We start from the raw sequence: 27,568 nt of genomic DNA, 5'->3' as shown, positions 1-27,568 counted from the left end.
AAGGCTCATCTTTGCCTTAGCAAAGACCCAGTGGGACTCAGGATGAAGGGATAAAAGGATCATTCTGTTTTTTTCCAGGGGAATGATCTCTACATGTTAAATTATAGTTTCTGTCATCTTAATCCTACACCTGATAAAAAGAACATGAATATCCTGCTGGCAACTTTCTGTTCCTGTCATCAAATACACTTGTATATTCTTTCTCTTATGGCAAATATTCTGAAAATACAGCTACTGTATCATTTCAATGATTTTTTTTAAACCAGTTCTTCAATTGATAGTGTTAGAGTCAACAGCAGGAGCTCTAGAGACAGTGAAAGCTGGGTTTTAAGTCTCATGTGACCTCAGGAAAGTTATTTAATCTTTTTAAATTAATCTTTCCAACAACCCTATGAGGTAGGAACTATTATTCTCTTCTTCATTTTTATAGATGATGAAATAGAAAGTGGTGAAAGGTTTAAATAACTTATTGAAGGTTTTCTATAAAGAACCTTGCCAAGCTAGGGTTCAATCCCAGGCAGTCTGGCTCCAGAGCCTGCACTCACAGCCACTGTCCTTAGGGCCTCTCTAAAGCCTCAATCTCCTCATCTGTACAATGGCAAGAATTCCAGTGTTGGCACCATAAAGATGCTGTGAGGATTAAACAGATACCATGTGTGAAGCACTTTGCTCAACAGCTGTAAACCCCATTTGATGATCTTCTACTACATTTTGCCAAGCTTATATATTGATACTTTATGTTGTATCCTCTGAGATATTAATCCCATTTTATGGGTAAGGAACTAGAAGCGAAAAATCGTTAGGCAAGTACGTGACATACAGCTAAATTCAAACTCAGGACGATCCAACTCACAATTGATTCTGAATACAATGCTATAGTATTATCATAGTGAGTCTACCCATTAACAGGGCTTAATCATATTACTATTATGATTTAGTATTCTTAAAAATCATTAACGAGAAAAACACCTAACATTGAACCAGACCTCTCGGATATTTCATAAAGCCCAAAGTTCAGAACTGCTTGCACTCACGTGACATAGATGCCAGTTCTCGGGGCATGTAGCCATCTGTGCCCATCTGGTGCCATACTCCTGTAGCAAAATGATACCTCCAAAGCTCCCTGAAGAGAGGATAGTCTTCATTATCTGGCCCTCCTGATTCATCATAATCTGGGTTATAACCTCCAAACACATACAGATTGGTATTATCTGCCACACAACGATGTCCACTTCGTGCTGGTGGAGGTCTGTGGCCTAGGAGAGAAGAGGACAGTTTTCCACAGGTGGCCCAGCAGATTAAAAGCACACACAAAATTTGGTAACAAGCATTTTATCTTTAAAAGGTAATCAGGGAAAATTTATGATGTGGATGCACTTTTTTAAAACTAGGTTATTTTTTATGTTCACACATACTACTTAGGATTTTAAGGAGCTAGTCTCCATTTCTATTTCGTAGAACTATTTTCAAATTTTGATAACTGTAAAAGGATTTTTCCCACGGGAGGCAAAACAGCATCATAAACTTGAGAAAATGGCTGGTAACGGAATTTTTCAAGAAGAGGAGGAGGAAGGGTATAAAAATACAAAAGCTAAAAGGACGAATTTTCTATTTTCTTAGAGGAGGAAAAACACAGGCCAACTAAATTAAACTGAAAGTATTAGGGAACTACATAAATATAATCACAAATGTGAATGAGTCATGTATAAATAAAAATACACATACATAAAACCTGTGACTTTTCTACAATATATACACTTAAAAAGAAAACTGGCTTTCAAAGAGTTATAACAAAGTTTAGAATTTAAACACCACTCCAGATATTATGGTAGTTAACAAAGAATATCCCTGTACTTATCTTAAAGAGCATCTTTCATCCTATTAAGAACTTTATTAAGAGAAGCTATTTCAGGGAATTCCCTGGTGGTCCAGTGGTTTGGATTCAGTACTTTCACTGCTGGGGCCCCAGGTTCCATCCCTAACTGGGAAACTAAGATCCCACAAACCATGCAAAAAAAAAAAAAAAGCTGTTTCTACAATCTGTATTTGCAAGCTCTCTGAAGTTTAAATTGTCAACTAGTTCACTAGAAGTTACTTCGATTATTTTAGAGTAAACCCCAAATTTATATTATTTCTTCTATCCTTACAATTTTTGTACCAGTCTACGCAAATCCTTACATAGCTATAGAACCAAAGATGATTAAATATACACTGGATGGAGTAAGGTACTAGGTTGCCTGTTATCCTAAAGACTTATCTACTTTCATATATTACGAATGGATAGTAGTATAACATTAGTATTTATGACAATGCTAGACATCTAATAAACACTGTTATATAAACATTACCAGCCCAGTACAGGCCTCACATTTTTTTTTTTTAATCAAAACCCTACTTCCTATGGTATGCTTTGAAACAAGAACTGAAATGAAACTGCACAGATCTAGAAAAACTAAAAGCCAAATGAACAAACCATGGCCATCGAATCACTCAAGTCCAACCTGTAGGTCCTGAGAAGTTCTCAAAGAGCAATTCAGAGCCTTCCATGCTCCTTCACACTCCTACCTGTTTAAGTCTGCTCTCTGCTTGGAAAGCCGAGTCCTTCCCTTAGCCCTTGACCTAGTCTACCTAGCCTTCAATGTCTGGTGTGGCAAGACCTCAGGGCTCAGTCCATACAGCTCTCTCATCAATAAAACTCTATGGCCCTGGGAGTTCCCTGGTGGCCTAGTGGTTAAGATCCTGGGCTTTCACTGCCATGGCCCAGGTTCAATCCCTGGTCAGGAAACTGAGATACTGCAAGCTGTGTGGCATGGCCAAAAAAAGAAAACTTGCGGCCCTTACTGTTCAGTACCACACCACTCAAATATTAGGATAGACGTGGACAATTAATAAGATGATTACACCATAACTAGGTAAGTACACAATAAATATAATATTACACAAACTGTAATCAGTTTGGAGTTTACCATGAGCTATGATTTATCTCAAGAGCTAAATTTCTATTTCTAAAAATCTTGAAGCAGAAAATGTGGTGTGGAAGGAGGAGCGATAACTTCTATAAATATCTAGATTTGAATCCAGGTTCTAACTACTTCCTTGAGCAAGTCACTGACCTTCACTGAGTCTCAGCTTGCTTTTGTATGAAGGAATATTATTTCTGTACTTCGCAGATTATACTTGCTATTTTGTTAAACTATATTTATTGGTTAATATATGTATCTTCCTAGGAGGCAATCTTTTGCCTGGAAAATCCCATGGCTGGAGGAGCCTGGTAGGCTGCAGTCCATGGGGTCGCTCAGAGTCAGACATGCCTGAGCGGCTTCACTTTCACTTTTCACTTTCATGATTGGAGCAGTAAATGGCAACCCACTCCAGAGTTCTTGCCTGGAGAATCCCAGGGACGGGGGAGCCTGGTGGGCTTTTGTCTATGGGGTCGCAGAGAGTTGGACACGACTGAAGTGACTTAGCAGCAGCAGCAGCAGCAGCAGGAGGCAACAAACTATTTGAGGGAAACAGAATGTATTTGTATTTACCTTTCTATTACCAGGCCTAAGGAACACAGGAACTACTGAACAAATTTACAAATCTTAATTTTTCTCTATTCATTTCATTAATATTTTTCTTCTCCAAATAAAGGGCAAAAATCACATATAGCAATTATTTCTGTATCACCACAACATCTAAAACAGAGATGTATAACAGACACTGGAAGTCTCATTATTAACTTCAGGTCAAAGTTAACAGTAACAGGGATGATCAGAACAGCATACAGCTCTCAGAGGACTTTGATACTTTACTTAGAATGAGATACAATTTAGGAGAGAGGGACTGGATTATGCAATGGTCTTCTTAAAACATAAATGCTTATAAGAATTAGCAAGAAAAATTTAATGAAAAAAAAACTCAACAGAGTTGCAATGGTCAACAGATAGGAACTCTAAGATTCTCTATAGTGTCATTTGCTTGATTACCTGGAACCAACAGAAATTTTTGAAACTGCTTTTGAGCAGATATGAGAAGACATATAGTATATTCCAGGATTTTCTCTAAATGCACAGCAGAGAAGTCATTCCATTTTATGTTTACTGCCAACTATTTTTGAGACAAATATAACTTATATGATTAAAGGTTGAGAAGTCAATGAAAAGATGACTTTATATTTATCCATTTATTCATTGAGCCAAAAATATTATTGGGCACCTGCTATATGGCAGGTACTGCACTAGGTGCTAAGGATACAATGGTAAGATCATTCCTCTTTCTGTCCTCTGGGCTCAGAGTTAGCCCTGTGCGGTCCAACACGGTGGCCACTAGCCACATATGACTGGCAAGCATCTGAAATGAGGCTAGTCCAGACTGAGTTATGCTTTAACTGTAAAATATTCCCTGGATTTAACACTTAGTATCCAAAAATGAATGTAAAGTTACTAATTTTTATATTTGAATATAGGTTAAGTGATATTTTTGATCTCCTGATCAAATAAAAATTAATGTCACCTGTTTACTTTTTTTCATAAGGCTACTAGAAAATTTAAAATTTCATGGCTCACATAATATTTATATCAAAAGCACTGCTAAGTCACTTCAGTTGTGTCCGACTCTGTGCAACCCCATAGACGGCAGCCCACCAGGCTTCCCCGTTCCTGGGATTCTCCAGGCAAGAACACTGGAGTGGGTTGCCATTTCCTTCTCCAATGCATGAAAGTGAAAAGTGAAAGTGAAGTCGATCAGTCGTGTCTGACTCTAGCGACCCCATGAACTGCAGCCTACCAGGCTCCTCCGTCCATGGGACTTTCCAGGCAAAGTACTGGAGTGGGGTGCCATTGCCTTCTCCTATCAAAGGCATTGGTCTAGTTCAATTGCTGGCTTCTGTAAATAATGCCATTATCTATGCAAATTAAACTGCTGAGTTAAGAGCATCCAATCAACGTTTGATAAATATTAAACATCCCGTCAAGAAGTCCTAGGGCTGGGAGTGAAGAGCTAACTATTCTTTCTCTCTAAACAGTAACTAAAGATTTCTTTGGGTCTGGGGTCAAAGGAATTATACACTTAAAGTTGTCACAGATCCAACAGGGTTACAACTGAGCTATATTGCTTTTCAAGAAGACTGAAACAATGTATACACCAAGCAATAGCGTATACGGCTGCTAAGTCACTTCAGTCGTGTCCAACTCTGTGCGACCCCATAAACGGCAGCCCATCAGGCTCCCCCGTCCCTGGGATTCTCCAGGCAAGAACACTGGAGTGGGTTGCCATTTCCTTCTCCAATGCATGAAAGTTAAAAGTGAAAGTGAATTTGCTCAGTCATGTCCGTCCCTCAGCGACTCCAAGGACTGCAGCCTACCCAGGCTCCTCCATCCACGGGATTTTCCAGGCAAGAACACTGCAGTGGGGTGCCACTGCCTTCTAAGTGCCTATTTCTTCATGCCCTCTTCAACCTTTTTAGTTTGTGCCCATCTGATGGGTGAAAGTGAAGTCACCCAGTCGTGTCCGACTCTTTGCGACCCCATGGACTGCAGCCTCCCAGGCTCTTCCATCCGTGGGATTTTCCAGGCAAGAGTACTGGAGTGGGGTGCCATTTCCTTCTCCAGGGGATCCTCCCGACTCAGGGATTGAACCCAGGTCGCCCGCATTGCGGGCAGACACTTTACCCTCTAAGCCACCAGGGAAGCCCAATCTGATGGGTATCAGACCAATTTGCATTTCCCTGATTATCGGCCCATTTGTACTTCTTCTTTGCCTGATCATATATCCTTTGTCCACTTTCTTATCTACTGTATTGTCTTCTCACAGATTTGCAGAAATTATTTATTTATTCTATTTCTTTCAGCCTACTCTGGTCTTTTGTTTATGGTATTTTTTAACACATGGAAGTTTTTGTACAATTGAATCTCTCAATCTTTTAAGTCTCCTTTGCAACAACAGCAACAAAAGGCTCATTTGCTTTACATCTTAAATTATAAGATTCCTCGTGCGCTTGTGCTCCTGCCGAGTCGCATCTGTTTACAATCCCATGGACGGTAGCCCACCAGGCTCCTCTGTCCATGGAATTTTCCAGGTAAGAATACTGGAGTGGGTTGCCATTTCCTACTCCAGGGATCTTCTTGAGCCAGGGATTAAACCTGCATCTCTTGCACTGGCAGGCAGGATTTTCTTACTACTGTGCTACCTGGAAAGCGTAACTATTTTCATTTCTAATAATTTTTTAGTTTTGGTTTTTCATATTCAGAACCTGAATACATTCAAAACATATTTTTGTATATTTTATGAGGTAGGGCACTAATATTTCTCACAAAATGGATAGGCTGTTGTCCCTGAACCCCTTATGGAAAGCTATCCCTCCAACACTGAACTGAAAAGCTGTCTTTGAAGCTAGAGTAGTGTGTGCATGCCAAGTCACTTCAGTCGTGTCCAACTGTACCATTACCCTTAGTCTTTACTGAATACTACACTGACAAGTTCTAGAGTAGAATTAGGAAAATCTCAATATCCAGGTCTAATCACCATGGACACAAAATCTATTGCTCTTTAAGAATGCATACAAAGACTCCACACACTCTTAAATGCAAAAGCTTGTAAACAGAATATAATATTTTAGCTTAATAAGCCTATCACTTACAAGATGAAGCTACCTCTTGATGTACTATGAAACATTTGTGGTAAGGTCATTAAAAAAAAATTAAGACCTTTACTTCTAAAAGCATTAACTAGTTATAAATATATAGCTTAAAGGATGAATTCAGTTTAATTTAACTGGTTGCTGTTGTTGTTCAGTAGTGTCCAACTCTTTGCGACACCATGGACTGCAGCACGCCAGGCTTCCCTGTCCTTCACCATCTCCCAGAGCTTGCTCAAACTCATGTCCATTGAGTCCGTGATGACATCCAACCAATTTAACTGGTTACTTCTTTCCAAATATAAAGCCTACCATTACCTTTACCTGAGAAGACAGGTCTTCTGTTGTACACTTGGAAGCCTGGACTGTGCCAGCTGGCTCCCACCCGACTGGTAGGCAGGCCTTTTTACTACTCCCAGAGTCCAAGCTGCTCAGGCAAAGGCCATCCATTAACAGCAGCACACAGTATTCTTGGTTATGTAAGTGTCTCCTACTGCAGGGCTTCCATACCCTGTGTAAGACTTATATATAAGATCTGGCCTCTGGCCTCTAAGAGCAGAGTAATCAAGTCTAAATTGGCAGCAATAAAAAAACTTGGTCTGACAGATACTGGTGCTGCCATGAGTTCGTTTCAAGTGCTGAGCAAAGCGTACTTGTGATAGCTGTCACTACATACTGGCCTGGGTTTCTGGGCTCTGTTCAGTCCTGCTATTTATTAATACCTGTACCATTACTACACTGTTTTAATTACGACAGCTCCGAAGTATCTTAACATCTAATGGGACAAATTCCCTGCTGTTACTCTTTTTCAAAACTTCTCAGCTACTTTTCTCCATGTACTCTTACACTGGGTTTTAGAATCAGTATGTTAAAATCTATGAGGCCCCCTGGGCAGATACCATCGTATCCAGGTGATCAAAGTTCACATCACCAGTAATGGGATAAATTAACACCACATGCAATGAAATGAACACAATATTACTTCAGTTGGTATTTCAGCCCAAAATGTATAAGCTGAATGTAATCATGAAAAAACATGAGAGAAACCCAAACTGAAGGACATACTACAATATGACTAGTCTGTACTGTTCAAGAATATCAATATTAAGGCTAAAGATACATGAGAACTGAATGCAACACATGATAGGGGATTTTATTTTACTATAAAGGACATTTTTGGAAGAACTGACAAAATCCAAAATGAGGTCTGTAAATCTGATAATAGTGTTAATTCAGCCCATTATTTATAGTGTTAATTTCTCAGTTTTAATACTTGTTCTGCAATTACATAAGAGAGTATCTGTTTTCCAGGAACAGACACCAAAATATTTAGGGGTAAAGGAGTATTGTGTCTGCAGCTCAATCTCAAATGATTCAAACAGAAAAACAATATGTATATGCATATGTATTACAGACAGAGAGGGGAGACGGGAGAAGAAAAAGAAAATCGAGGGAGCAGGATAAAGCAAATGTGATCAAATGTTAACATCTGTGGGATCCAGGTAAAGAATACAGGAAAATTTTATCATTCTTGTAACTTCTGTAAGTCTGAAATTATATAAAAATATAATCTCTAGCCACTTATCCTCATCTTTTTGGATCATCAGTATGCTTTCATTGTTTTCTTTCCTAAGTACGTTAAAATTTTCTGTACAACTGTAAATAGACATCTTCTATATTTTAATTCAGTTCAGTTGCTCAGTCATGTCCGACTCTGCAACCTCAAGAACTGCAGCACGCCAGGCTTCTCTGTCCATCACCAACTCCGGGAGCTTGCTCAAACTCATGTCCATTGAGTCGGTGATACCATCCAACCATCTCATCCTCTGTCATCCCCTTCTCCTCCTGCTTCAATCTTGCCCAGCATCAGGGTCTTTTCCAATGAGTTCTTCACATCAGGTGGCCAAAGTATTAGAGCTTCAGCTTCAGCATCAGTCCTTCCAATGGGTATTCAGGACTGATTGCCTTTAGGATTGGCTGGTTTGATTTTTTTAATTGGTTGTTAATATATGGTCTGTAGCCCACCAGGCTCCTCTGTCCATGGGATTTCCCAGGCAAGATTACTGGAATGGGTTGCTATTTCCTTCTCCAGGGGATCTTCTCAACCCAGGGATAGAACCCAGGTCTCCCACATTTCAGGCGGATTCTTTACTGTCTGAGCCACCAGGAAAGCCCTCAGGCAATTGTTAATATACAAGAAAGTAATTCATATTTAAAGTTTAAATTTTATCTAACTAATTTTCTAAATTCTAGTATTAGTTATCATTAGTTAATTATCTTGAATTTATAGTATATAATCATCCTGTTATTAATGGCAATTTGCAGCTCTTTCTAATATACATACCTTTTTTTTCTCCATCTTTTATTGTATTGGCTGAAACCTTCAGAACAAGGTTGAATGGTGGAGATGACAACAGGCATTTCTGTCTTTTTTTCAGTGAGTATACTGGTAATGTTTCACCATTATATATGAAATTTGCAATTGGTTTCTTATATAGTCTATCAGTAAAACAAACTTTTTTTTATTCCTGGATGTCTACAAATTTTTTGATTTAAAAGTCTTATTTAAATGTATATATACAAAAGGGCAGATATCATAACCAGGAATTAGTATGATTTAAATAGTCTTTATTAAAATATATATATAGAAAAGGGCAGATATCATAAGAGTATAGTTTGATGGATTTTAATAAAATGAATACACTGAGTATCAAATTTTATTAAATGTGTGTTTTGATAACAGAAAAATAAAATTGTTTCTTTTAACCTTTTAAAGTACTACATTCCACAGATAAACCCAATTTGATCTTGATTTTCTTTATATTACCCCTGCCATCTTATAGACATATATACATACATATATATACACACAGTTTTTAAAAAATCTGTCATTCTTTCTTATTGTTTCATTTTCCCACTTACCTAACCTTACTGAAATAATCAAGGTTTCTTTTTTCCTCAGTTGAGCTACATACTATTACCCCCTAATATTCTTTAAAAACCCATAAATTTGTATTTCTATAACAATACTAAGAGTAAACGAGGCCTGGAAAGAAACTTGGCTATTAACGGTGGTTACTTCTGGGAAGGGCAATAAGGTGAGGAGTAAAGATGTGAAATGGCATCTTGCTTTTTTAAGTTCTTTTATTGAGAAATATAAGACATGTATAGACATGTCAAATATAAGACATACATAATTATAAATGTATAGTTTAACAAATTTATCAGAAAGGTAACATGGAACCATCATCTAGGTCCAAAAATAGAATATTGCCAGCACACAGATGCCCCACTTACCTGCCCCTTTTGATTACAACTCTCTCCATCCCACTGGCTTCACTTTTAGAGAAAATCTATTTCCTAACATTTTATAGCAATCATAAAACTTGCTTTCTTTTAACAGCCTGACTACACCTAAGTATGAACCTCTAAACAGTCCTGTTTATTTTGGCCTAGTTTTAAAGTGTATTTGTATAGAATAATACAGTATGTTTTCTTTCTGGGATCTTTCATTCACTATTGTGTTTCTGAGATACATCCATGTTGCTGGGCTTAGAGGTGGTCTGTTCATTTCCACTGCCAAATAGTGTATGTCTTTGTATGAATACATACAACAATTTACCCAGTCTATGTTGCGTGAATGGACATTTGGCTTGTTCAAATCAGTGGTTCTTAATGTTGCTATAAACACTTTTGTACATGTTTTCAGGTGTATAGAGACCTATATTTGTTGGCTGTAAATGTCGAAGTGGAATTTCTGAAGTCATAAGCTACGAAAATCTTTACTAGATAAGGCCTGTTTATAAATTATTTAGTATTAATGTCTTCAGTCTTTTTAAATTTAGCATTCTGTAGACCTAGTTCACCATGGTTTTAATATGCATTTATCACATTACTAATGAGGTAGAACACCTTTTCTTATTTACTGGCCAACAGGATTAATCCTTTTAGGAAGTGCCTGCTCCAGCCTTTTATAGATTCTTGTACTGAGATGTCTTTTTCTGATTGATTTGTACAAATCTGTTATATACGCTTGAGATATGGACATTCATTTTTCACCCTATATATTTCTGTATTAAATTTTAATAAGCATACATTATACCTATAAATCCTAAAACAAAAAATTATAAGATCTTTAGTACAGTTTTACTTTCTCCCTAGTTTATTTAAATCATCTGAAATGTTAGAGAATATTTCCTATATATATATACACACACACACACACATACATACACATGCATATATATTTTTTATTATTATTCTGTATATTTAGAAATCTTTTGTTATCAATTATACCAGGTTTCACAGTCCCTGTATTTCAATGTGACTCTAAAGTTTTACTGTGTTTTTTGCTCATCACCCCTTCTTGTGTCCAAATCTTCCCCTCTCTTGGATTTGTTTTCCATTTTACTGGGAATACCTCTTCAAGCAATTTTCTCAAACAAGGTGTTTCCCATACTTTCAGAGTATTTTGACCCCTATTTAAACATTCAAATATTAGTGAGGCTGGGTACAGTTCTGTGTTCAAAATAATTTTCCCTCAGAACACTGAAGGCACTTATTTTCTAGAAAACTATATTATATCCCAAACCAGTCTGATTCTTAATCTTAAGTCTTTCTATGTAGCCTGTTTTCCATCTTTGGAATCATAAGTAGTTCAGTAATGTACAGATAGATGCTTTTTGCTTTTACATTTCTCTAGCTTGTTCCCTGGTGGGCTCTTTATACTTGAAAATTCAGTCTTTCTTCAGCATAGGAAAATATTCTTTAATTCTTTACATTTTCTCTTTCACTGTCTTTCCAAATGTACCTCTATAAAATGAATACTGGATCACTTAGATCTATCCTAATAGCATAATTTTCCTCATGTACTTTCTCTTTTTGTCCTGTTGCTTTATGGTCTGTAAATTTCCCCTACTTTAGTTTTGTAAAAATTGGTCTTAAGTCTGTGTACTATTTGAGTTGGACACAAATGAGCGACCTCACTTTCACTTTTCAGTTTCATGCATTGGAGAAGGAAATGGCAACCCACTCCAGTGTTCTTGCCTGGAGAATCCCAGGGACGGGGGAGCCTGGTGGGCTGCCGTCCATGGGGTCACATAGAGTCAGACACAACTGAAGTGACTTAGCAGCAGCAGCAGCTGTGTACTATTTACCTAACTGCATTTTATTTCAGCAATCAAATTTCAATTGGAATTCTTTAACCACTCCTTTTTTTCTGCACAGCAGTGATTTTTTATTTGTAAATCCAATTTTCTCTTGATTCTGAGGGAACCTGCTGTGATCAGAACTTCAAGCTCCATTCTGTTTCCTCGGCATCTCTATTTCCATAGTCAGCTGTTTCATTTATTCAGCTCACTAATCTTTTCTCAAGTTTTGTTGTTGTTGTCCAGTCGCTCAGTAGTGTCTGACTCTTTGTGACCCAACTGAGCATCCCAGGTTCAGCAGCACTCCAGGTTCCTCTGCCCTCTACTATTTCCCAGAGTTTGCTCAAATTCATGTCCATTGAGTTGGTGATGCTATCTACCCATCTCATCCTCTGCCACCCCCTTCTCCTTTTGCCTTCTACATCTTTCTCAGCATCAGGGTCTTTTCCAATGAATCTGCTCTTCAAAATAACAGATTTCTTCTACAGTTGTATTACTCTGTTTCCAAACTCCAAATGGGAGATATGTTTGACTGTGGGTCTCTGCAGGTATGTAGTATACTCACAGACACGTTTCTCTTTAGAAGTGGAGAAAAAAAAACAGTTTTTCCAAAATATTTTGAGGGTACAGTCATTTAACATACCTCAGTCTTCAGTGGCGCTCACTTTCTTCTCCCACATTCCGTCCACCTCATCCAATCTGTGGTGGAGATCCACTACCTAAAGCTCTGCTTTGTGTTCACACTCTCCAATCCCAGGTCCACTGTCTGTTCAATCCCCCCTCCAACAAATCCCCTACTTTGCTTGAAGAACAGTCCTCAGAGCAAAAGCCACTGCTCTTCCTTGCTGGCTCAATGGTAAAGAATCTGCCTACCAATGCAGGAGGTGCCAGTTTGATCCCAGGGTGGGGAAGGTCCCCTGGAAAAGGAAATGGCAACCCACTCCAGAATTTTTTTCTTAGGAAATCCCATGGACAGAAGAACCTGGCAGGCTATAGTCCACGGGGTGGCAAAGAGTTATGTTTAATTATGTGACTAATCAACAACAATAACAAAGCCATTGCCAGGAAGGGAGAGAAGAAGTAGAGGAAATAAAAGTTTTGAAGGCAGTCTCTTAATTATTTGCCCTGATGTTCCATTTTCCCCCAACCTTCTCCTTCCTCCTACACCTGCTGATTCTAGGCTTAGAGTTTCAGGAAAGAAGTTCCATTAAGAAATTCTCTTTCAGCATGCAGCAGGAGTACCTACTTGGGGTTGCATTTTATTCTGTTCTGGTTTTTCAATCATTATAATTCCAACTGTTTTCTATTACCCTGAAATTCTACCAATTTTCTGGTATTATAACAATAGCAAGAATGACAGCAGCTAACATTAAGTCAATACTGGCTGAACGTAAAAGCTCTTGAGTGCTTTGCACATGTTACCTCTCTTGATACTCACAGCAACCCTAGGAAGCTGGTATCATTATCATTATCCTAATTTTGCAGATGAGGAAATTGAGGTTAAAAAAAAAAAAAAAAGAATAAGCAACTTGCCCAAAGTCACACAGTTGGTAAATGCCAGAGCCTGGATTCAGACATGGGTAATCTGGCTTCAAAGCCTCCCTTTACTGTTTTTCAATACAATTATGATTCATTCTTTTTTATATGTCTGTTTTGTAATTTTCAGTAATATATGAGAAGTATGGGAGAGGAAATGGGTATAATCGGACCATCATTTTGCAATGAAAACAGAGTCTTCACTACACTGATATTGTTTTCACACTACTTTTTACATGGGTAGAAAATATCTTTTAGAAAAGATACAGGATCTAGTGAAGGAATCTAGTGACAGAAAATGAGTACCATGAAACTGTTTCATCAGAATCAAAAGAGGTAATGTGTAGGAGTCCCAAAATGAGAGGCTTAAAAGTGGCAATTTCAAGAGTATAGATAACTTAAAAAAAAAAAAAACTAAGGAAACACTAAACTGCATTTTCATATTCTCAGCAACTCATTAGTTTGCTCTCACTATCACCAGAAGGAAGTCAAAAATGTACTAAAATTTTAGTCCCATCCTATTCTCTTGACAGCAGCTTTACAAATAACAAATTCAACTCAAATACATATGGTAAACCTACCACATGCACTGTGCTACAAACTGAAGATAACCCTGCCCTTACAGAGCTTACAGTCTATGGCAGGCACAAAACAAGTAAACACACGACTATAACTCAGTGTGGTATTATGATACAGGCAGCTACACAGAGGGTGCAATCAAAACAAAGAGCCAGGCTTCCAAAGAGGTTTCCCTAGAAATAACTCTTAGACTGAGGGTCCAAGGACATGCTATTATTGGTTTGGGAAGTTTAAACTGAATTTATTATCTTTTCCCTCAACCTGCCCTTCCATCCATCTGATACAGCACCTGGTAAAGAGAAAACGGTCCACACAGAAAGCTGAAGCTTTCTTAGCTTTTCCCTCCTCCTCTTCAAGTGGTCACTGAGTCTCATCTAATTCCACTTCATTACATTTTAAATCCATTACCTACTCTCTAGTCCTACTATATATAACTACCTTAGTTGTAATCTCCATCATTTCTCACCTTGATAACTCTAACAACCTTGTAACTGGTCTTCCAAATCTCTTTGCTAGTTAAATAAACGGATCCTAAAAACTCCTCAGGGACGGTGCCCAACTTGATCTGGACCCTCTCCAGCTTCTATCAGCACTCTCCCACTCTGCTGAACTTCCTACAGTTCCTCTGAAAGACCATATTCTGTTCTGCCTAACTGCCTTTACTCAAGCTGCTTGGTCCCCATGATGTGAGATGTTCCAACCCTGCCCTGTTAACACCTACTCAGACTACTCGTGTATCTCTTCTGAAAAGGCATCCTGGTGACTTCCCTTCCTCTGTCCTTCCCACATGTTGAGTCAGGTACCTCTTCTTGCGCTCCCACACCATACCACCTCATCAGGACATTTACCACAAAGAATTACACGTTCAAATTATTCTGTAATTATTTCTTTACCTGATTCTCTAGTATCTAGATGACTGAGATAGCATAGAGCCTGTTACCCAGGAGGCAATCAAAAAATACTGAAAGAATGAAAGCATGAATGAACGAACAAGGTTAGTTAAGTCTGTGAAATCTGATGAGATAACAGAAGGAGATAATGGAGAGGACAGAACGTTGGAGTAATACCCATCTTTAGTGAGCAGGAAGAAAAGAAGCTAGTATAGGAAACGGAATGAACAATCAAAGAGGTTGGAAGAAAACATCTCAGATTGTACATCAAAGTACAACCCAAAAAGAGAGAAAAATTTAAGAAGGTGCAGGTGGTCAACAGATCAAACACTACAAACAGGTCAAAGGTGAGAAATAAGACAAGGCCCTGGGTCAGGGGCGGCCACTGGGGGTCCTGATGTCGCTGGTGCTGAGTTTAGTCCCCTCACTCTTCTCAGCACAGTCAGTCCATCTTCCTCAGCCATTTTTTGAGGCAATTTAGGGCTTACAAAAATAACCAAAGGTATGAAACTTACCTGTACTAATCACTTTTTTCCGTGATTAAAACATTGGAAAATAGAGAATATACGAAAGAAAATAAAATCCCACCAACCAGACAAAATGTTATTTCACCATTTCCTCTGGTTTTTTAATGTTTATATTTGTGCAAAATTAATATCATATTGAATTTTATATCCTAATTACACAATTGCTTAATTATACTTAAATTTAGTCAGCCCAAGTTAGCTTTCTCATTATAAGTCAATAAATTAGCATTTTAATCTTTTAAATAGGAAAAAGAAAAATTATGTTATAGAATTAGATGTACTGCTTGGCCATATGTACACAATGGTTTTTTGTGTGTTTTTTGGGTCACGTAACACTAAAATTACCTTAGTTTCTATTAATACAATTATTTTTGCTAGAAGATAGCATAGCAGGAATTCCCTGGTGGTCTGGTGGTTATGACTAGGTGCCTTCACTTCCATGGCCCAGGTTCAGTACCTGGTCGGGGAATGAAAATCCCACAAGCCATGCAGTGCAGCCAAAAAACAAAAGAAAAGAAAAAGAGAATTCTTAAAAAAGGTAGCATAGCACCCTCCGTATCTTATCTTGACCTATTTATTTTTTCATGATCTGGAGTTTGGCTGTTAAAAATAGATTAGGCATTAGAAACAGGAAACATCTTTAGCTGCTGCAGGACTTTTTTCTAGACTTTTTTTTTTTAATAATCTCTTCAGTCAAAATTAGATAAATTGGCTTTTAAATAAGGTCTTAATTATAATATTAAGAATGTCTGTCTGAGAATTTTGTTATATCTAGAAAAATAGTGTGAACCAGAGTTTTCAACCCTCTTCTGAGATTTTCTTTTTTTCAGTAGAAATATGTTTTATTGAAAAAAAAAAAAAAACAGAAAAAATGAAACCTAAAAGTAAGGTTACTAGGTCAAAGGATGTGAACATTTTTAAGGCTTTTGATACATACTGCCAAATTAAATCCAGAAAGGCGGTGTTAAATTTATACTTCCTTCAGTATATGAGTTTGGATTTCCCCATACCATTGCAACACTGAGTACTTTTATTTTTAGCCTTTGCTGACCTAATAGGCAAAAAATCTTATTATTTCAGTTATATTTATAACAATAGTGAAAATAAACATCTGCTCATATTTACTGAGCTTTTTATTAATTGTTCACGTTCTTTTGCCTATTTTTCCAATGAGTATTTGTTTTTAAACTATTGATTTGTAAGAGCTCTTTATATATTCATGATACTAACCGTTTGTTACAAATATTTCCCCCTTTTATCTTTTTATTAATGGCTTCTGACATACAAATTTACAGTCATATAAATTGTATTTCTTCCTTAAAATTATATTTAGAAAAGCATTTCCCATACCCTTATTTTATAAATTATTCAAAGTTCTTTTTAATATATTTACAGGGGAATAATACTGGTATCAGTGAGATGATTTATTTCTACCATCTAATAATACATATGAAGTGATTCTAACTTCCCAAAACTTATAATTACAATTCCAACAGTGCTCAATATGAAATACAGGTTTAAAATTAAAATTCTAGACTTTCCTTAATCCAATTTTAGCTGTTCAGACAATTTTTAAAAACCAGAGTTTTGAGTTTAAAAAATTCAAAGCTCCCTTTAACCCATACGAAGCACATATCTCTTGCTAGTTATCACCCACCTCTCAAAAACCTGTTAGGGATCCTTATGATGGGACAGGACTGAATGAAGCGCCTCCTAACTGGGTCCCATCGTATTTTCTTCTTACCTGTTACCACAATTATCAGCAATAAGTCAGACACATACAACACATGGCAAATAATACATAGCAACTGTAGTTATAAAGACAGAAAAACAGGAAACAAAACAATACTTGAATACAGAAAGAAATGATGTAAAGTAGCATTTAACCCTGTTTTGGAAGTCAAAACAAAATCAAATAATATATAAGCAGTGATGAAGGTTTTCAATTCATCCCCAAAAGAATATGAACAATTACGTGCACCGTTTTTCAAAATTCTGGTTCAATAGAACATGCATTCAATAATCACCAATGCCATCTTGTGGCAAAAATTTACCAGGAGCTTTATAAACAGATCAGAAATGATGACATTTTTAAAAGTCAGTGAATGTTAAAAAGGGAGCTCTTACTAAAACTAATTTGATATAACGTAGGCTCCTGTTCTCTTCTGGGTTTGGTAATTCTTTTATCAGTTTTATGGTTAACAGGATAAAGCAATGGGCATCATTCTTTAAATATGAAATAAGCTGAACTTGCTAAATTAAAATTTTATGATAGCAAACAAATAAAACAAACATTTAACATTTGACAACTCCACTGTGGGGGGAGAAAAATAAGGAAAATTTTCTGTCTTCACAGGAAGCAAATTAACTGCACATTAATCCCAATTAAAACTTGTTTTCTTATAATATAGAAGAAAATGCAAAGCGTTAATGGGATAATTTTGTCTCTTCTCAAAGTTTTGATAGCTCCCAAAGACAGCTCTTATAGGCAATAAAAACAACATTAGTATTGAATTTAAAGTTTACAAAGAGCTTCTATACATATTATCTCATTTGATCCCCACAATAAGCCTGTACAGATTCAACAGTCATTTCATTAAACACCTGCTCTGCTGTGAGCCCCAGGCTAGGCTCCACGGTAGCCAGAGGAGGCTATGACTCCTAGCCTCAAGAACTCATGGTCTTCTGAGGAAGGCAGATGCCTAAACAAATAATTACATTACAGTGAGGTAACTGCTATAACAGGGGCAATAAAAACACTTCAAGGTAGATATTATCATTTTAATTTATAAGTAAGGAAGCTAAAAAAAAAAAAACATTAAGTGACTTAATGCCAAAGCCAGGAGTCAAGCCTGGGCAGTCTGACTCTTAATACATGGCTTCTTTCTGCTACATCACACTTAACCTGTCTCAAATTCCTTAGAAAGCATATAGTTTTTTATTTTGGCAACTGGAAATATCTTAGATGTAGCACTTGTATGTAGAGATACACAAATTCTGAGTAATGAAATGGCATTACCTGTACATGTATACTTAATATTGTGGAGGAGATAGACTTGTGGGCAAAGGAAAGAATTATTTATTTTGCAAAGAGTTTATCTGTTAATCCTCTAAGTCTTTTAAATCAGTAGTTCCCAAATGTTGGCCTATGGACCACTGCTGGGCTAAGGTAAAGATTTACCAGTACAACACAAAATAAGAAAAATATGGACAAGGCAGTGAGTTTTTTAAATGCTAAAATGTTCCATTTAAAAGTCTATCCTTTTTTCAGAAATTAGCAACTTCTGTTATTAAATATTCTTTTGTGAGATGAAGGTGATAAAAAATGGTAGCTGATTTTGTTTTTTAATATTCTTTCTTCGAAAAACAGAAATTTTGCAAGCCTGTTTGTATCCCCAAATAGATACATATTTTTAAATTTATAGGTTTATGGCATCCAAAGATTGGAGAACCACAGCTTTAAATCAATACAATACTTGTCGATCACTCATAAGTCCAACATTGTAAAACCACACTATCAAAGGATACATAAGATGCATAAGAAACTTCCCTTGCCCTCAAGGAGCTTATATTCTAATTAGGGAGACAAGACAAACACATAAAACAATTAGATAGCAATACAAGACAAAATATAACAAGTGATTAGCTTAAAATTTGACATCTTTATGTATCAAAAGCATTGAAATGTACATACCCTTTGACCCAGCTATTCCACTTCTAGGAATTTATTCCTAAAGAAACAATTACAGATGCATGGAAAGATGTATGGACAAAGATACTACGGTATTATTTATAATGGTAAAAAATCTGAAACACTTTCAGAGTCCAATCATAGGGAGATGGTTAAGTAAGTATGTTAAGTAAACATACTTAAATATATTCACATTCTACGCACCACTAAAAAATACATACAAGAGTATTTACTAACATGAGAAGACATTCACAATATATTGCAAATGAAAGGTACAGGTACAAAATAGCAGTAGCGTATTATACCATGTTAACAAAGAAAAAAGTATATATAGTCATGAAAAATTCAGGCAGGATATACATCAGATTTTAATTGTGGTTATCTTTGGGCAGTTATTAAGAGCAATTTTGTTTTCTTTTCCTAGTGCTATCTCCATTTTCCAAGCTTTCTCACTGAGTAGGTATTACTTCTGGACTAGAAGAAAAACAATACCATATTACTAATTTTTTTTGAAGCTATGATAAGAAAATACCATAAAGAAACATATCAAAGTGCTAACAGTGGTTATGATTCAGGTTGAGGATTATCACTCCTTTTATATTATCCCAAACTTCTAAGACACATTATTTTATAGTGGAAAAATATAAAACAAATTTAGGTAACAGTGAGGGAGTAATACTGAAAATTACTGAACCAAAGTTGTAATCAAAAATTCTTTTTGATGTGTTTTCAGAATTTGTCATACATCTTTGCCCTGCTTCTCTGTCAGCAACCAACATAAGTCTGTCAAAGGCACAGGCTAATATTGACTCTGCAGAGGGTTATTCAGGCGAAGTAGGCACTAACTTCAGAACCCTTGTTTTCTTCCTTTAGCCAAAGAGCAGATAAAATGAGAAATCAGCAACATACCAAATATATCTTTCCAATTTCAAGTAAACATACTCCTGAAATTTTGTTCATCGAAGCTTTAATTTTTATATATTTGAGTGTCAATCTTCATTTGTGATTGCTTCTACTCTTCAAAACAAAAACCATAATTTTCCAATCATTTCATGAAGATTTCATTTTTGGCTAGCTTTTAAGTTTTTCCTGTTTATTTATTGTACAATAAATATGATACAGTCATCAATAATCAAGACAGTAGGCTGAGCACACTGCAAGCAACTCCACTCTCCCCAAAACCTCACAAATAACACAAAAGCCATTTTAAAAAATATATAATCAAAAAAGAACAAGAAATGGTCTTAGTCAATCACTGAAAAATGAAAAGGTGATAGAATCAGCTTAAAGGAGGTTTATCACAGTCCTACACACCCAGAGTAGAGGGCTATTGCAAGTGATCTGAACAGCCCTCAGAGTTAACTAAATAAGCCCAAAGGTGAAAGCAGAAAGAACAGAAATAATTTACAGAATTTCAGCATAACTGGTTAGGAGTCGTTGCTTCCAGATAAGAACAAAGGCATCAAACTAGAAAGGTGTCACTCCCCAGGTAGGAACAATGAGTATACAAACACTTGGATCAAAAAGACAGGGCAGAGCTCTGGGTGGATATTAAATCCTAGGAAAAAGGGGACAGACATTAGAGAAGACTGGCAATTGCATATTCCATCTCTACCCACAGTGAGCAGAGACTTGCTGCAGTAAACAGATGTAACATTCACAGGAAGGCTAACAAGGATTCTCAAATAAAGACCAGTGAGCACAAAACCAAGACCCAAACATGAAAAAGTTATTAATGTTACAAAAAGAACTCACACCCAAAGAAAGAGAGCTAACAAATTAAATAGAGTAAGACCTTAGATTAGGTACAATTACTATCCTGAGATATACCAGACAGCAATACATTTATTTAAGAAGAAATAAATTGGAACTTTTAGAAATTAAATTTTGATCATTTAACTAACAAAAAAATTAATTAAGGATGAAAAAAAAGAACAAATTAAATTACTAGTTTAAAAGATGGAGCCAAAGAAATTCACCTGAATACAGTATACAAGGAAAAAGAGGTAGGAAGCATTTTAATAAGATATAAAAGGAAATTGAGCAATTATTATAAAAATTCCACCTGCTTTTTTTTTGCAGAAACAGACAAGCTAATATGAAACTTCATATGGAAACAGAAGGAACTCATAAAACCAAAACAATCTTGAAAAAGAAATAAACTGGAAAACATACTTCCTGGACTCAAAGCTTTCTGCAAAGACATAGTATTCAAAACTGTAGTACTGGCATAAGGATAGACACGTGTATTAATGGGACAGAATTAAAGAGTCTACAAGTAAATCCATATACATCTGGTCAGTTGACTTGACAAGGGTGACAAGATTACTCAATGAGAAAAGCATGATCTTTTCAACATATGGTCCTGGGACAACTAGATATACTTTCAAAACTAGAAATCTGTATCAACTCAAACTCTCACTCAATTGTGAGAGTGAAATTAAGACATTCTTAAATTTTTTTATTATATTTTTTGGCTGTACTGCATAGCTTGTGGGATCTTAGTTCCCCAACCAGGGATCAAACCCATAACACATGCAGAGGAAACATGGAGGTTTAAGGACCACCAGGGAAGTCCCTCCCAATACATTTTTGAATGCACAAAGACACAAAATTTTTGCTTCTCTCAAGAGTTCTAGTGAAAGAATTACTCAAAGATATATATCTAGAATTTTTTAAAAATTCAGTAATAATCATCAAAGTAAAAGAGTAAGCAGAGAAGTGCTGACTTAATAAGTGTTTTAGTAAAACAAAAGCTTACTAACATTCAAAAGTATACTCTCAGGTGATACTGACAGAAATAATTGTAAGGGTAAAAAGAAGGGTTGGGAGAAGGGTAAGTTCATGAATGGTTAAAAAAAAATACAGAGGGTGACTAATATAGATATTGATGAAAAATATAAACTTAAGTATTATGTAAAAATTTTAAGATGGCTTCATTCCAAACATTTAAGGCAGACACAAATGCTTATAGAGAATAGAGAATCTCATTTATGAGACTAGTAGAACCCTCATTTCAAAGTCTGATAAAGATATTAAAAATCATTAAGGTCAACATCTTTTAGAAACACAGGCACAAAAATTCTAAACAAAATATTATCAAATCAAAATTACATAGAGAGGATAACACATCATGACTAAGTGAAATTTGTCCCCAAAATGTGAGACTGATAAAAAATTCAAAAATCAGTATAATTCACCACAAAAACAGAATAAAGAGGAAAAACTATACAATCACCTCAATAAATGCAGAAAAAGCATTTGATAAAATTCAACACCAAGCAAACTGGGAGAAAAAAAATAACTTATGCTTACACAAAAACTTGTCCGTAAATGTTCACAGAAAGTTCATTCACAACAGCCAAAACCTGACCAACTTTCCAATGAATCAGAATGGGTAAACAAACTGTGGTTCTGTCTATACCATGGCAGACTACTCAGTACCAATCAACTATTGATGGGGGCAACAACTTGGATGGTTCTCAAGGGAATTATGCTGAATAAAAAAAGCAGCATCAAAAGGATATATGGGGAAAAAAAGGTTACATGATTCCACTTATATAACATAACTGAAATGATGAAACTATATAGAGATGGAGGACAGACTAGTGGGTGCCAGAGGTTTGCCAGGGGAGGTGGCTGTGCCTGTACACGAGGGGTCCTTGTAAATGGATCTGTGCCGTTATCTTGACTAGGTGGCCATGAAAATCTACACGTGACAAAATTACACAGAACTCAAAACACGTGCATAGACACACACATGAATTAGTGCATATAAAACTAAGGAAATCTGAGTAAAGTAAGTTGATGGTATCAATGTCAATTTCCTGGTTGTGTTACTATGTGATAGCAACAAGATATTATCATCTGGGAAACTGGATGAAGGGTATATGGATCTCTCTGAATTATTCCTTACAACTGCATGCAAATTTACAATATTCCAAGGTAAAAAGTATGAAAAATAAAAGCCAGAATGAAGAAGAAAAACCTAACTATGTTGATATGGAGCAGACTGCATTCAAAATGACATATCAGAAACAAGAATGAATATTTTAACAATCAGAACTATTGACAGTGAACTCGATCTAAGATTTCTAGTTTAGATGATATGGTCCTACTGCCTTATACAATTCAATATTTATAACGAATTTCAAAAGAGAAGCAAGTTAACACAGTATTCAGAATCACTGCATGTTGTGCAGACTGCTTACTGCATGAGAACTCCATGCCAAGTGGATAAATGGGAGCTAAAATTCAGCCTGCACTCTACTCCTACTGTACTCACAGAACTATGTCTATCTGTGCCATGGTACACTTTGGGCTGACAGTGACCAACCTGTTAAGTAAATTACTTGCTTTTAAACATAAGAGAAATGACATTTACTGAGTATACACTCTATTCCCAGCATGTACATACATTCATTTTTAAACATCTGTCTTTGCCTTTCAAAATAAGATCTGAACCTGTATCGATTCTGCTGTGCTGCCTGGGTACAGAGTATTTCTTAGGACGCTTTGGTTCTGCCTCAAATCCTTTTTGAAACAAAGCAGTGTATAAATTAATACAAACCAAAATATGAGTTACAGTGCTATACTGTGCTGTGTTCCAGTTTAGTCATGCATTATATGTATGTATATATGTCTATATGTGTGTGTGTGAAAACAACTGTATTCCTTAATAAAAATACTCTTCCAAGAACTCATTTAGTCCTTACCACAACTCAGAGATAGATAAAAATTATGATCCCAAATTTACAGATGAGGAAACTAAGACACAGAGAGATTAAGTAATTTGCCCAAGGTCACTTAGCTAAGTAAGTAAGTAAAAACTCCAGGATTCAAACCCATGCAGTCAATAATGCTCATAACCACAATTCAATTTGGCACCTGAAAAAAGTATGTGTAATAGAGGCACTTGATAAATACTTGTTAAATGAATGAATGAATACTGAGGCAGTAATTCTCAACCAAAGGTACACTCTCCCAACTCCTTAAACAAGTTACTCTCCTCTCCCAAGATTCTCCATTATATAGTCATTCCTCAATAACAACTGGGGATTGGTTCCAGGACCCCTTACAGATACCAAAATCCAAGGATGTTCAACTCCTTTATTCTATAAAATGGTTAAGGCTTAAATAGGCATACAACCTACTCATATATCTTCCTGTATACTTCATATCCTCTCTAGACTGATAATACCTAATACAATGTAAATGCTATGTAAGTAGTTGTAAATACAATGTAAATTATCTGTAAATAGTTGCAGGAGTGAAGCAGATTCAGTGTTTGCTGTTTTGGACTTTTTATTTTCCCCAAATATTTTTGATCCCAGGTTGGCTGAATCCATGGATGTGGAACTCGTGGATAGAGAAAGCTAACTGCATCATTATACTGCCACTTAATTAAGAATAAAACCTTAGCAAGTCATTCCTAACTACTGGAGTAACTGTTAATACTTCCCATCCCTTAGGTTTTGGGGAGTCAAACACTGTGAGGAGCAACTGTGCTGGCAACTTGCAGCTCACTCTGACTCTTTTCAGGCCTTCAAGCAGCGTGCGAGCAGCTGTTGACTACTTGCTGGTTTCTAGTGTACTTCCCAGATACAGGCAAAGGAAATGTATCTTTAGGGAGCTAACAATATTGAGGCAAAAGCAGCTATTTGTTCCCCCAGACATCAGATGTTATATCTGCTGTTTTTTAACCACACTCCTGATTTATTTTAAATACTCCATTTTCACATGTATCTGCTTATAAGCCAACTCTATAAATAAATGGTAAATGAATGAAAATTACTGGTTCTCGCCTTTTTGTTGCTTGCCATTTCTATTGGTCATTAAAACATACTCATTTCCCTTGCCATGCTTCATTTTTCTGTTTGCTTTCACTTTAGTCTCTTTGCTCTTCTGACATTACCCCTCTAACAACATGTAGCAAAAGGTAGGCCTATCATAGATTTCTTTTATTCTATAAAAATAATCACAGCACACTGAGAAAAATCTTCAATTCTTAAGCTATTCTTTGTTATTTCAGTTTATATTATTAGTTATTCAAGTACTACTTTACTGAAAAAAATTGGGCTCGTTGGATGAGTAGTTTTGTCTTCAGAGGAGGGAGGGAGCACAGGGGGAGCTGTAACTAAACTGTTCCAAAAGGCAGCCGTGAAAGCAGTGTTCATAAATGATACTATCCTTCCTTAGAAATAGTAAAAACGAAAGAGGCTAAAATTTTTACAGATTAAAAATTAATCAAAAAGTACTATAATTCATAAACTTCTGTTAGATTGAAATACTATATCTGGATCTAACAATCAAAAATTCTAGGAACACTTCTAAGCTAAGATAACATCATCACAGGCTCCCAAGACTTTGAAATAAAGTTTTAAATAAAAACCCCACCCTTTTGGACCAGTTTAATCTTTTGATAGGAAGGATATAACTATAAGCACATCACCAACTATATGTATACTAGACGATCTCCAAAGCTCTAAAAATTCTACAATTTTCAACAGAATCAGAAAGGCTTTAATCTTAGAACTTACCCAGTGCAATGGTTCCTGAGATGCTGGACTAGATGGTTCATTGCAAGCTTATTAAAAAATATAAAAACAAAAAGCAGATTACCAGGTCCATTCCAGTAGGTCTGGTACACTAACTTTGATAGGGAATTGGTTTCCACTGAGACTAATAAAAATTATGGCTCTCTTCTCAGAAAAATGCACATATATGTTCACAATTTTACATATGATATAATCCTCTGAAGACTATCCACAGACTTGTGAATGTATAGACCCCCCCAAGTTAAAAAATTAAAAAGAATTTAGACCCAGAAAGTTACAATTGTTTTCAAGGGGTAGTTAAATGAAGAAGGAATGGATTTATTCCATATCTACCAGAAGATACAACTGAAAAACTTAAGACCCAGAATATTATAACTGTCTTCAAAGGGTACTATTCTACCAGAAAACACAACTGGGAGAAACTCCAAGTTGCAGCTGAATTTAAGGCAAATCTCTGTAACAATTAAAGACAACATATAATCTGACAGCTCTCTCTGCAAATAGGCAACCCATTAACTGAAGAGATCAAAATAAGCAGATCTCTTTAAATAGAGATTTTTTTTTTTTTTAATTAGAGCTATTGTGAAAAGGATTTCCACACTGGATAGAAGATAAAGCAAGATGACTTCCAAGGTCTTTTTCAATTTTAATATTTTATGATTCTAAGGCGTTTTAGAGGAGGGGAAAAGGGAAAAATTAAAAGTCATTTTAAAACTTTTTTTTACTCCTTGTAAGTTATCTGTGTCAATGTGGCTTTTTTTAAATTGAAGTACAGTTGATTTACAATGTCGTGTTGATGTGTGCCTATCTATAGCAAAAGGATCTGTATCAAGCATATCAAATATTTTTCTACGACCCTAAAAAATAATCTGATCAGTTTCTTTGCTAACAACTACATATCTGAATCCTAATTATACTGAAATGAAAATTTATAGTAATAATTCACCCAAGAGCTAGACTACACTGTTTGGTCTTTACTTGCTCCCGGATTTCTTGTACTCTGTAATTTGAATTTACAGAGAATAACCTCTTTCCCTAAAAACATTTCTGAGAGAGAGAGAGAAAAAAGACTACATACTCTATGAGTATAGATGTTAGCAGACTAAATATGAAAACAGATTTTTAAATAAAATCATTTTGACAAAGCCTGCTGACCTAAACTTTTGCAACCTCCCTCCTTTAAGGAACACTGAAGACGGGTAGCTCCTTACAGACACAGAGTCCATGCTATTTCTCAAGTGAAGCTGAGGAACTCCTAAGGAGAAGGAAATCCAAAAATTCCAACAGTCAAACAATTGTACCCTGAAATGCCATTTATTATTTTTGCTATTCATTGTTTCTTGATTAAAACTAGAAAAGTGATCAGTTTTGAAAGTAAAGACACACTGTTTTATATGAATTAACTTTGCTTTCTCTCAAGTCACCATTTTCTATAGTAAATGCAGTGTCTTCCAAGAAAAGATCTAGAGTGACCAATGGCAATGAGAGCTTGTGGTGGACTAAATCTGGCCAAAAGCAACAAAATATTCATTAAATAATTAATTTTTTAACATTGGATTTTTAAAAAAACTTAAAATTTGATATTTAGAAACAAACTATCTGAAAAATTGATAATAATCCTGTTATGTAATAAGCAGAGAGCCAATATCTTAAATGCAAAACTAAAAAAATACCAGATATGAATATGGCCAAAGTACACGATTTGTAGTAAGATATTTGCATGAAGCATTATATTCAGAAATAGATATTCTTTTCTTAGAAACAAAAATTACAAAAAGTAACATTTCACAAGAACACTTGCACTGAAGTATTCTTTCTAAAAGTGCACAGATAAATTTTGGACTTAAAATCAAAACTGAATAGAAAAGATTTTGTTACAGCTTTGAGAAGTTATTTTTCTCCCTCAATGCTTTCCTCAATGTTTTCCTTTGTATATGCATAGTATTTAAAGCTAAAGACATTACCTCTTTCTAAGGTACCCAATTCACATTCAATTCAGTCACTCAGTCGTATCCGACTCCT

General features: G+C 35.9%; 1 protein-coding gene across 2 annotated transcripts in view; it reads right to left on the bottom strand.

Annotated features, from left to right (window-relative positions):
- KLHDC10 (kelch domain containing 10) overlaps positions 1-27,568 on the bottom strand; it is a 62,318-nt gene that overhangs the window by 12,653 nt on the left and 22,097 nt on the right. Inside the window, exons 2-3 of one of the 2 annotated variants that reach the window (XM_040259628.1) lie at positions 16,956-17,042; positions 1,035-1,256 (exon numbers count right to left, since the gene is read on the bottom strand). In XM_040259628.1, coding sequence (XP_040115562.1) covers positions 1,035-1,256; positions 16,956-17,042 — 309 coding nt within the window. The remainder of the gene's footprint in view (positions 1-1,034; positions 1,257-16,955; positions 17,043-27,568) is intronic. The other variant, XM_040259629.1, reaches the window with a different exon arrangement.

Source organism: Oryx dammah, unplaced genomic scaffold (assembly GCF_014754425.2).
Source record: "Oryx dammah isolate SB20612 unplaced genomic scaffold, SCBI_Odam_1.1 HiC_scaffold_18, whole genome shotgun sequence".
Lineage (NCBI taxonomy): Eukaryota > Metazoa > Chordata > Mammalia > Artiodactyla > Bovidae > Oryx > Oryx dammah.
This window is presented reverse-complemented; position numbering and strand designations above follow the sequence as displayed.